Raw genomic sequence first — 12,106 nt, 5'->3', positions numbered from 1 at the left:
GGGACGATGTTTACCCCCTGGACTCGGAGCTGAAACATAATTTCCGCCATCACCTTCGTGAAGACCCTCAGGGCCGTGGACAGGCCAAAGGGCAGCACCTGGAACTGGTAATGGTCGTTCAACAGGGCAAAACGTAGGTAAGCCTGGTGAGGTGGCCAAATTGGGATATGAAGATAAGCATCCTTTATATCCAGCGAAATCATAAACTCCCATTCTTCCAGACCCGAAATCACTGCTCGCAAGGATTCCATCTTGAACTTCAAGACCCTCAGGTAAGGGTTCAAGGATTTTAGATTCAAAATGGGCCTTACCGAACCGTCAGACAGGTTGGAGTAGTAACCCTCCCCCGTTGTTGCAGTGGCACTGAAACAATGACTTGGGATTGGACCAACTGAAGGATGGCCTGTTGCAGTGTAACTCGCGTATCCTCCAAAACTGGTAAGCTTGATTTGAAAAATCGGTGGGGCAGAGCACTGTCGAACTCCAGCTTGTAGCCCTGAGAAATTAGATCCCTTACCCAGGCATCCCGGCAGGAGCTTTCCCAGATGCGGCTGAAGTGATGCAACCGAGCTCCCACCTCGAGATTCCCTCGGGGAAGGGGGGACATCATGCAGGTGTTTTGTTCCTGAATCGGCAGCGGCTGGTTTTCTTGTCTTGCCTCTGGTGCCTCTTGCAGCAGTTGAGGCGCCTCTGGCTCTTGACCAAAATCTAATGGTCTGAAAGGACTGTAAAGATGGCACCGGGTAGGAGCGCCTGGCCGGTGGGGCCCCAGAGGGGAGAAACGTGGAATTCCCCAAAGTAGCCTTGGAAATCCACATATCCAACTCGACCCCGAATAACCACTCACCTGAGAAAGGAAGCGCCTCCACACTGTGCTTAGAATCTGCGTCCGTAATCTACGGACGCAGCCACAAGGCTCTGCGCGCAGACACTGCCATGGCAGTAGTTCTTGCATTAATAGCACCTATCTCCTTGATGGAGTCACACAGGACGCATGCAGTATCCTGAATGTGTTTTACCAGTGTAACCATATTCACCAGAGACATATCCCCCGCAAGGCCCCCTTGAATCTGGCCCGCACAGGTGTGAATGGCATGTGTCATCCAGCAACCCGCTATCACAGGTCTTTGTGATATACCAGCTGCTGTGTAAATAGATTTTAATGCAGTCTCTATTTTCCTATCCCCAGGATCCTTTAAAGGTAGAGAGAGGTACCAGGGACCGGTAATACCACCTTTTTAGATAGTCGTGAGACAGATACGTCCACAGCAGGGGGGGTCTTCCCAATTTTTCCTGCCTTCAGGGGTAAATGGGAAGGTGCTTATAAAGAGTCTTGTCACCTGGAATCTTTTATCAGGGCTTTTCAAGGCTGACTTAAACATGTCATCAAGTTCCTTAGAATCAGGAAAGGTGACGCTAACTCTTTTTTGTGAAGCGAAGAATGACTGCTGTACTGTAGCGTTTTCCGCTGGGATTTTTAACACATCCCTGATAGCAAGTATCCGTGCCGGGGATGGATCCTATTAACAGGATCCAGCTCTTCCCCCTCCTCCAGACCCTCTTCATAAGATTCTGAGAGTAAGTCAGGCAGCCCACGCTTATGTGGCCCTGAACTAGGGAGAGGGGTCTGTCTGCCATCTGCCTTTGCAATCAGGTCTGCTACAGCCAGCTGCTGTGTCTTGTGACTATTTGCAGAGAGCTGAGAGAACATGTGCACCATCATGTATTTTATAGAAACTAACCAGGATGGCTCTCGAACCTCCTCCCCAGCTGCCTCATTAACTTGGGAGGACTGGCTACACTGTTCACATGAGATGGAACCAGCCACTGATGGGGAGAATCTGGTATTACATACCATGCATAACTGGTGTTTTATCATGTTTATAGGAGACAAAAACACTCACACACAACCACACAGACAAGTATATAGCAAGCCTGCCCATTCTGGAATGCGAGTAGGAGACCCAGAGAGAAAAGGACCAGCACACCAAGCCTAGCAGACTCAGTAAGACTGCAGGCTGTATATTACACTGTGAGTTCGGTGTAAACACCGGAGCTTGTCCCTTTTAGGACTCTATTTTTATGTATACTAGCGGCTCTCCCCCTTACTAACACCCCTGTACCAGTTTTCTGCGTATCTGGAGTGTCCCTGGAGGAACGGTGTGCCGTGCTGCTGCTGCTGGAAGCAGAGGAAGGCGCCAGGAAGCCGCTGGTCCCGCTCTGAGTTAGCTCCGCCCCCTGTAATGGCGTTGGAGCTATGCATTTTTATACTGGCATATGTCTCCTGTAGTGGCAAACCTGGTAAAATTACCTATTTGCACCAAACCGCTGGCCAGTCTACACAGGGGGACATGGGACTCCCCCAGGGAGGATCCATATGCTGCCTCTGCGATCGCGCCACACCAAGAACCGGGATCCCCCCCTATGTGTACTCACCACCCTTCTCACCTTCAGGCTCATGTAAGGGGTGTGCGGGGTGCTGAGGGTGTGTCGCTAAGGTGCCGTGCCCGCGGTACAACAACCCTTCAGGGCAGTGGTCCTGCAGTGGGGAAGCGACTCCGACACCTTACAGAGGCTGGTGACCGTCACCCCCCTAACTCCTACGGTGCAGGTATACTGTTGCCCAAACAGCTTACCGGAAAAAAACAAACTTTTAAAAGAAACTGAAGAAAAATCCTCTGGAGCTCCAGTGTGTGCATCCTCTCCTGAGGGCACATTTTTCTTAACTGGCTGTGGGAGGGGGCATAGAGGGGAGGAGCCAGCACCATCAGTTGAAGAAATTTAAAGTGCACCAGCTCCTTTGGACCCCATCTATACCCATCGTACTAAGTGACCAAAGTATCCCTTATGGATGCTAGAGAAAGAGATACTATTTTAAGCTTTTAAAAATACATGTTACATGGACCTAAGGATGTGCCACGGAATCATGCAACATTATTGCCTAGTGGACTAAACTCTTAATATTCGGGTTCCAGGGCAAATCTAAAATCATTTATCATAGCCAGTTGACTTGTAGAATTTTTGCTTCCTAGGTATGGCAGAATCAGGGAAGGGCTATTAATCACAGTTAATCTCTGGACCCTATATTGTTAGCAAGAAACTATCTCTTGCAGATAAAATCTATAAAGGATTTGTTGGAAATGTATACGTTTTATGTTTGATTAATACAGCTGAGTCTTATCTAAATTATATAAAAAATGAAAAATGATTTTTTATCATGGCTATAGCGATGTCTATAGTTTCTTCTTCTCCCCTAGTAGTTATGATTTTACACCTTACACCAGTTAATAATTTTAGAGGAGATATATCAAACCTTCTAAAAGGGACAGGTGAATTACAGATTTCACTATTTGACATTCAGATGTGTCCTCCTACACCAGGCCTGGCCAACCCTGTGGCTCACCAGCTGTTGTGAAACTGCAAGTCCCAGCATGCTCTGCCACAGTTTTGTTATTAGGGAATGCTAAAACTGTGGCAGAGCATGCTGGGACTTGTAGTTTTACAACAACTGGAGCCACAGGTTGGCCAGGACTGTCCTACATCTAGCCTCCATACACCACGCAGCGTGAGATGCCTGGTGCTAGCGAGCCGCTAGGTCCTGTGCAACTCTGCAAGTGTAGCGCGTCAAAAACACCCAACCTATATTTTGCCAATATCATTTTTCTTATTTATTTTGACCCTGCAGCCTGTTTTACCATCACTTTTGATATAATGACTATTTATGTTAACTTGTACTAAATAGTAAGTCAGCATGAATACAAATGGGTCCATTAATCACACTCAGTGTCTAGTCCCACAGAAAATGTCCATTTGGATTATGCAGTATAGATTACCTTTCTGCAGAAACTGTCTGTACGTTCTCCACCAGAAAGTCTTCTTGCTCTCTACGTCAGCTTGTTTGTAATACTTCTTGAAGCTGCGATATTTTTTCAAGGAGTCCAAGTCCTTACCCTGAAACTGGTCATTGGGAAGAGGGCCCAGAGGAGCAGCTCGTCGGCATAAAGAAACTATAAGTAGAAAGGTAGTTATTACATTCCAGATTTTCCTTGAACGCTGGTCACCCTCAGTTCCAGATTATTCCAAAGAAACCGTGCATACAGTCTACCTTAAGGCATACTTCCCAACTGTCCCGATTTTCGCAGGACAGTCCCGTGTTTCTGGGACTGCCCCGCTGTAGTGTCCCACGGTTGGTGGGGGGAGGGGCAGTTGGAAGACTCAGCGGTGAATAGATGCTGTGCGTATAGTATCTATTCAGTGAAGACAGAGGGACTGAGGGCATGCCAGCGGTTCACAGAGCGCTGGCCATGCCCCATTTAGTGATGGTAAACGGGGGCATGACTTGCAATCACGAGCCAACTCCCCCTTTCATTTAGGTCACCCCCCCTTTTCAATCATGCGTGCGGGAGTACTGCTTGTGGATTCTGAAATGTTGGAAGGTATGCTTAAAGGGTAAATGTAATAGCCTGTGTATTGCAAGCAGCGGCGACTTCCCGGTGAGTCTGGACGATGTTTTAAACTATCAATCTTTTAAAAGCAAAACCAGATTGGTTTTGCCTTTTAAATGATTGCTACTTTAAAACATTGTCCAGACTCACCGGGAAGTCGCCGATGCCCGCAATACACAGGCTATTACATTTACCTCCTTTACTGGTTATCCCCACATTTATTTAGTTAACCCATATCCCATAGTGCTTTGCATTATCTACAACAGTCCATGCCCCAGTTGAGCTTACAATCTACATCCACTCATGCACAGATTACGTTAAATATTATTTTAAACTTCTTATTACTCTTATCTTGTCCTTATAGTCTTAAACAGGCTACACGAATTAGATTTATTTTCTGTACAAGAGAAAACATTTAGCACAGGAAACTTTTCACACTTCTTTGTGCTCAAAGTATCTCTAGTACTTAATGGCAAATCGTTTTCAAGATTGTCTTACTGACTTTCAAAGCCTTAAATGACCAGGGTCAAAGGTACCTGAAGCAGCTTTTGATCCCTAATACCCCTTTCACACCGCACAAATAACCCGGTATCGACCCGGCGGGTCGACACGGGTCGCTGTGCATTGTGAAAGGGGCCCATGGCGAATTCCCAGGTCACTTGACCTGGTAATTCAACCCGGAAATAAAGCAGTATTATTCCCGGGTTGAATACCAAGTCAGTGGCAGCGTGAACGGGTTGCCGAGTCGATGTGACCAGGGACCCGTTCACTACTTAGGGAGAGGCGGCACGGAGATGAGCTCATCTCCAGCGCCACCTAAGCCCCTGATGACGCCGCAGTCCCCGCCCCTGGATAGCAACACGACCCGGCAAAAAGCCGGGTCGGGATGGCAGCGTGTAGCGTCAAATACTGGGTCCCACTCGGTAAGGACTCATTTCCAATTACAGGGTGGGACCCGGCATTTGCAATGTGAAAGAGGTATTATTGTCCCACTCGATTACTGCAATCTGTAGATGAAGGACTATTAACAATACCTAGAAAATCCCTGAATTCATCTGGTGGTTGAACTCTCAGCTTTGTGGCTATGGCGACAATCCAATTACCTTTGAAGGGTGCGAAGTGCCGTTGCAACAGCGTTTAAACGCCGACAACGGCACCCAATCTCGCACCCTTCACGGCCGCGAATCAGTCCCAATTCGCACAAAACTGCTCGGACCTCTATGGGATGGCGAGCAGTTTTGTGCGAATTTGCTGATTTGCAGCTGCGATATTGTCGCAGCCCATTGGATTGACCCCTATGACTCTATGGAACTCTCTCCCTCGCACAGTTTGAGAAACCTCCACAATAAGACTTACCTATTTACTCAAGCATTTATTTCACTAATATCCATTGCTAAGCTTGTTTTGTATTTTGTGCTGTAAAGGCAAATGTAAAGCACATTGAGTCCTATGAGTGCCATATAAATAATATTATTGTGGGCCACTGCGGGCTCAGTGGCGACCGGGTTCTATTCCCACTCTATGGGTGTCATGGTCACCCACGAGTGGAAATAGTCCCTGTTGGTCGGCGTGCCGACCATCGGGATAGTGAGGGGGCGGGATGTCGGTGGAGGTCATGTGACCGTCGGTCTCCCGACCGCCGGTCACATGAATACCACCCCTGTACATATAGCCCACTTTCTCTGAATCTTCTCAGTAGCAGCCTCTATGTTATCATCTTAACTCAGTTATACCAGCTCTTGGGTTTGCTAACCCTGGATAACACTGTATCATTCATTTAAAAAGAAACTGTATAACAAGTTCTGTATTTTGAGGTTAACATTCGCTAACTACGTGGCTCGGATCCGGTCTCTAGGCCAACAGTAACTAGGTCAACCACTATTGGTCGACAGGGTTTCTAGGTCGATAGGGTCTCTAGGTTGACATGTTCTAGGTCGACAGGTCAAAAATGTCAACATGTGTTTTTCACAATTTATTTCTTTTTTTGTACCTTTTCATACTTAACGATCCACATGGACTACAATTGGGAAGCCATGCGAGGGGACATGGTGCACCAATTGGGGTTCCCGGTCACTCTACTAAGAAAACGACACAATAAAAACATAAAAAACTCATGTCGACCTTTTGACCTGTCGACCTAGAACATGTCGACCTTCAGACCCTGTCGACCTAGCATCCCTGTCGACCTAGTTACTATCTACCTTCCATACCACACCCAAGTGGCTTGCCGGAAGGAGCTAACATGAGTGTAAGAAGTATGAACAGGATATATGGAGAGAAGCTTCTCCCCCATGTATGACAGCAGTAATTACCAGCAAATGCAATATAGTGCACCGATACGCCGGGACTATATGAATCTATCAATTTCGACAACTGCAGGTGTTGTTGCCCATTCACAGACACTTTAGTGGCTAGTGCATCTGCCGGGCTGTATGTGAGATCTTGCAAGGATTGCGAGATCTCACACATGCGCACTGAAGCCGGCCAGGATGATGACAACACAAAAGCACACATGCGCAGGAGCCACCGGGAGTGGTAGTCACAGCGCATGTGCAGTGGGGCAACAGTGCCGCTATGGACTACAGATCGTGGGAGAGTGCACATAACTGGGAAGATAATTTAACGCTCTCTTACATCAGCTGGCTCGCGCATAAATATATTATGTCGATAAGAGGAACGGCTTCATCATGATCCGGAGGTGAAGCAGGTCCACATACATAAAGGACGACAAAAGAACATTAATACATTTACCCTAGAGTTTAAATAAGACATCATCGTAGGCTGAGTGATGCTATGTTCCAGAGCAACGCTGAACTGGTTCACAGAAAACTTCGATAACCCTGAGTCCAGATCTTAACCCCATTGAGAACCTCTGAGACAAACTGGAGCGACGGGTGCGTTCTAGACTGAATCGAACTTCTTCAGTGTCGCAGTTGGTCACCGTACTTAAGGTGGAATGGCAAAACATACCGCCTGCTCTTGCAGGAACTTGTAGACAGTTTGCCAAGAAGGGAGCAACAGTAATCACTGCACATGGTGGACCTATGAAGTGCTGACCTCAATAAAATCTTGTTGATCTATTTGCAGTCAGTGTCCAATCACTTCTGTCTACATAGTGTAATTACTGTTATATTTTTATTGTAGAATCAGGCCCGGCAACAGGGGGGGTCAAAGGGGACAGTACCGGGCCCCGATGTCTAGGGGGCCCCAAAGATATGGGGCAAAAAAAATGGACAGCAGCACCTATTAATGCTTTTTAAATACTAAACTCTAGCTACCAACAAATTACAAAAAAACAATTACCAGGCTGCGCCAAACCCCGCTACGTCCCCCCCCAGTTACACTGTCACTTGGTCTAGACCAGTTCACGCTGTGTATTGCGCATGACACTTAGCCGGGTGTGACGCGCATAACGATCTTCCGGGTGTGACGCGCATAACGTTCTGCCGGGTTGCCGGCGCCAGCCTTTCCCTGTGGTCCCTTCCCCCTCCGCCGAAGAGCCAGATAGCCACAGCCAAGCAGGAAAACTGCTGCTCGCTGGGAACACTGTGTCAGTGGCTCCACACAACAGCAGCCCGCAGCCGCTGTCCAAGTCCCTCACTGTGGTATGTTTGCCTGGATGTTTACACAGATGATCACACAATTAGTGTGATCATTATCGATACTGTAGTAAAATAAAACTCAGAAATAATTACTTGAACATGCCCAGCTTTCAATCACACGTATGTGTGTGTGTGTGTGTATATATATATACACATATATATATATATATATATATATACACACACACACACACACACACACACATATATATATATATATATATATATATATATATACACATACATACACATACACATATATACACACACATATATATATATATATATATATATATATACACATACTGCTCCAAAAAATAAAGGGAACACTAAAATAACACATCCTAGATCTGAATGAATGAAATATTCTTATTAAATACTTTGTTCTTTACATAGTTGAATGTGTTGATAACAAAATCACACAAAAATTATCATTGGAAATCAAATTTATTAACCCATGGAGGTCTGGATTTGGAGTCACACTCAAAATTAAAGTGGAAAAACACACTACAGGCTGATCCAACTTTGACGTAATGTCCTTAAAACAAGTCAAAATGAGGCTCAGTAGTGTGTGTGGCCTCCACGTGCCTGTATGACCTCCCTACAACGCCTGGGCATGCTCCTGATGAGGTGGCGGATGGTCTCCTGAGGGATCTCCTCCCAGACCTGGACTAAAGCATCCGCCAACTCCTGGACAGTATGTGGTGCAACGTGGCGTTCATAGCATCAATGCCTTCGTCTTGCAGGAACTGCTGACACACTCCAGCCACATGAGGTCTAGCATTGTCTTGCATTAGGAGGAACCCAGGGCCAACCGCACCAGCATATGGTCTCACAAGGGGTCTGAGGATCTCATCTCGGTACCTAATGGCAGTCAGGCTACCTCTGGCGAGCACATGGAGGGCTGTGCGGACCCCCAAAGAAATGCCACCCCACACCATTACTGACCCACTGCCAAACCGGTCATGCTGGAGGATGTTGCAGGCAGCAGAACGTTCTCCTTGGCGTCTCCAGACTCTGTCACATGTGCTCAGTGAGAACCTGCTATCATCTGTGAAGAGCACAGGGCGCCAGTGGTGAATGTGCCAATCTTGGTGTTCTCTGGCAAATGCCAAACGTCCTGCATGGTGTTGGGCTGTAATCACAACCCCCACCTGTGGACTTCAGGCCCTCATGCCACCCTCATGGAGTCTGTTTCTGATTGTTTGAGTAGACACATGCACATTTGTGGCTTGCTGGAGGTCATTTTGCAGGGCTCTGGCAGTGCTCCTCCTGTTCCTCCTTGCACAAAGGCAGAGGTAGCGGTCCTGCTGCTGGGTTGTTGCCCTCCTACAGCCTCCTCCACGTCTCCTGATGTACTGGTCTGTCTCCTGGTAGCGCCTCCATGCTCTGGACACTACGCTGACAGACACAGCAAACCTTCTTGCCACAGCTCGCATTGATGTGCCATCCTGGATGAGCTGCACTACCTGAGCCACTTGTGTGGGTTGTAGACTCCGTCTCATGCTACCACTAGAGTGAAAGCACCGCCAGCTTCCAAAAGTGACCAAATCATCAGCCAGAAAGCATAGGAGCTGAGAAGTGGTCTGTGGTCATCACCTGCAGAACAACTCCTTTATTGGGGGTGTCTTGCTAATTGCCTATAATTTCCACTAGTTGTCTATTCCATTTGCACAACAGCATGTGAAATTGATTGTCAATCAGTGTTGCTTCCTAAGTGGACAGTTTGATTTCACAGAAGTGTGATTGACTTGGAGTTACATTGTGTTGTTTAAGTGTTCCCTTTATTTTTTTGAGCAGTGTATATATTATATGCGATGTGCGGCACTCTATTCAATAATTAATTCCGACCCCAGCATAGCAATGTTTCAGGCTTTATTAGCCCGTCTTCAGGCAGTACATACCTTGAGATGTGGTAATAAAGTCTGAAACATTGCTATGCTGGCTCCGTGATGAAGTATTGAATAGACCGCAAACTGGCGCACATCGCCTATATGTATTCTATATAGTGTGTCAACTGCGGCAAGTTGACACACAGGAAGGAGAGTGCACACTGTTCGGTTATCTCTTATCGTACCTCCTTGATGTCGATTATATCTAGTGACCTGATAAGCTGCATATATATATATATATATTTTTTTTTTTAAAAGCCACCCTCTGCTTTAAAAAGGGGTGGGGGGGGGGGCTGTCACAGGCGGTTGCAGGAGCCCCAGAGATATTGGTGTACCGGGCCCCAAGATTTCTGTTGCCGGCCCTGTGTAGAGTAGGATCAGGTATATTACCAGTACATCTTTCCCACCCCCTTTCCAGGTCACATATTGGGGGTCACTCCGACCCGATCGCTCGCTGCAGTTTAACGCAGCGCAGCGATCGGATCTGCGCATGCGATGGTGCCGCAGTGCGCCGGCGCATGCCAGACAGCCGAAGGCCATCGTTGCCTAGCGATCGCCTCTGCCTGATTGACAGGCAGAGGCGGTCGCTGGGCGGGAGGGGGCTGGACGGCGACGTTAAACCGCGGATTAGGGGGGCGCAGTCCGGCCAATGCAGGCATGGCCGGACCGTTGGGGGGGTGGGCTGCGGCAGCTGCGTGACTTCACACGCAGCCGCTGCTCCCCGGGCAGCGAAGAGGTTCTCCCGGCCAGCCGCAGGAGCTGCGCTGGCCGGGAGTTACTCCTCAAATGCAAAAGCATCGCCGCTGTGCGATGCTTTTGCATTTCTGCGGGGAAGGGGGGGGGGTCGACACTGACATGCGGGGCGGACTAGCCCTGTGCTGGGCGTCCCCCCGCTTGTGTGAGTGCCTGATCGTAGCTGTGCTAAATTTAGCACAGCTACGATCAACTCGGAATGACCCCCATTATCCACTGCAGTCTCTCTTCTAGAGCACAATACCATTAGAGAGAGGCAAACCATAGAAAGTTCACCATTTCACACAAATGTTGCAGTTTCTGGCCAGAACAGGGCAGGGTTTTTCTTTCTTTCTTTATTTCCATTATCACACACCTAAGATTTGGGAGACATGCCGTAGGCAGACTCAGCCACAAGGCTTGGTTTGGAGGAACCTCCCTTGTGCTCCTTGCGTCCCATACGTAACTTCTGCGTTAACTAAATCCCCACTATACAGTGTAGTGCACACGGGACTGGGGAATGAGGTCTTCCCATAGTCATGCCGTGTGCGGACTGTATAAACACGAACGCTGGTGCCCTGCGCTATGCCTTCACGGTTATAAAGTCTTCAAAGTAACATCGCTCTCCACCATGCTGTCATGTTTCATATTATTACCTGCAGTGCTCAGCTGCCTTCCACACACCGGCCTCATCGCAGCTCTCACCAAGGGCGCCGCCATCTTTCCTGTCACCAATCACATCGGCCGGCCCTCTGATCAGGTGGGAGGGGCTACGGCTCACAGTGTGTAGGGGCGGCTCCTCTACGAACTGGCGGTGACGTCAGGCACGAGGGGTTGGGCTCAGCCTGAGAGCGGATGGGCTGCTCCTGCGCTGTGTTACCTGGCGTGCTGCAAATACTATTTAATAATATGCGAATGGTCACGACTCGAGTTACTACAGTGGGATTGCTTCGCCTTCATCAGTTCATTCTGTGCGGCTGCAATGCCACAGCACTCAACATCGATGGTGATCAGAGTTTTAGGGCCCTACTCACTTGGCGATGTGCCGCCGAGGTGCCCGACGGCCGATACGGCCGACGAGCAACCCGGCGGCGGGGGGGGCAGTGACGGGGGGAGTGAAGTTTCTTCACTCCCCACGTCACCCGGCTGCATTGAAGTGCAGGCAAATATGGACGAGATCGTCCATATTGGCCTGCATGCACAGCCGACGGGAGACCAGCGATGAACGAGCGCGGGGACGCGCATCGTTCATCGCTTAAGTCTCCACACTGAAAGATATGAACGAGTTCTCGTTCATTTATGAACGAGATCGTTCATATCTTTCAGAATATCGCCAAGTGTGTAGGGCCTATCATCAGACTTCGACCATCGATGTCCAAATACACGCAGTCAGTGGGTGCAGTGGTTGATAATCCCCCATACAATATCTATATAT

General features: G+C 48.3%; 1 protein-coding gene across 1 annotated transcript in view; it reads right to left on the bottom strand.

Moving 5' to 3' along the window:
* Positions 1–11,551, bottom strand: part of MRPL38 (mitochondrial ribosomal protein L38) — a 49,102-nt gene extending 37,551 nt beyond the window's left edge. Inside the window, exons 1-2 of the mRNA XM_063960570.1 lie at positions 11,328–11,551; positions 3,834–4,007 (exon numbers count right to left, since the gene is read on the bottom strand). Of these exons, the coding sequence (XP_063816640.1) occupies positions 3,834–4,007; positions 11,328–11,391 (238 nt within the window). The 5' untranslated portion in view covers positions 11,392–11,551. The remainder of the gene's footprint in view (positions 1–3,833; positions 4,008–11,327) is intronic.
* Positions 11,552–12,106: the final 555 nt, after the last annotated feature.

Source organism: Pseudophryne corroboree, chromosome 3, assembly GCF_028390025.1.
Source record: "Pseudophryne corroboree isolate aPseCor3 chromosome 3, aPseCor3.hap2, whole genome shotgun sequence".
NCBI classification, from domain to species: Eukaryota; Metazoa; Chordata; class Amphibia; order Anura; family Myobatrachidae; genus Pseudophryne; species Pseudophryne corroboree.
Note: the sequence above shows the minus strand (reverse complement) of the source record. Positions and strands in the feature narration are given on the sequence as shown.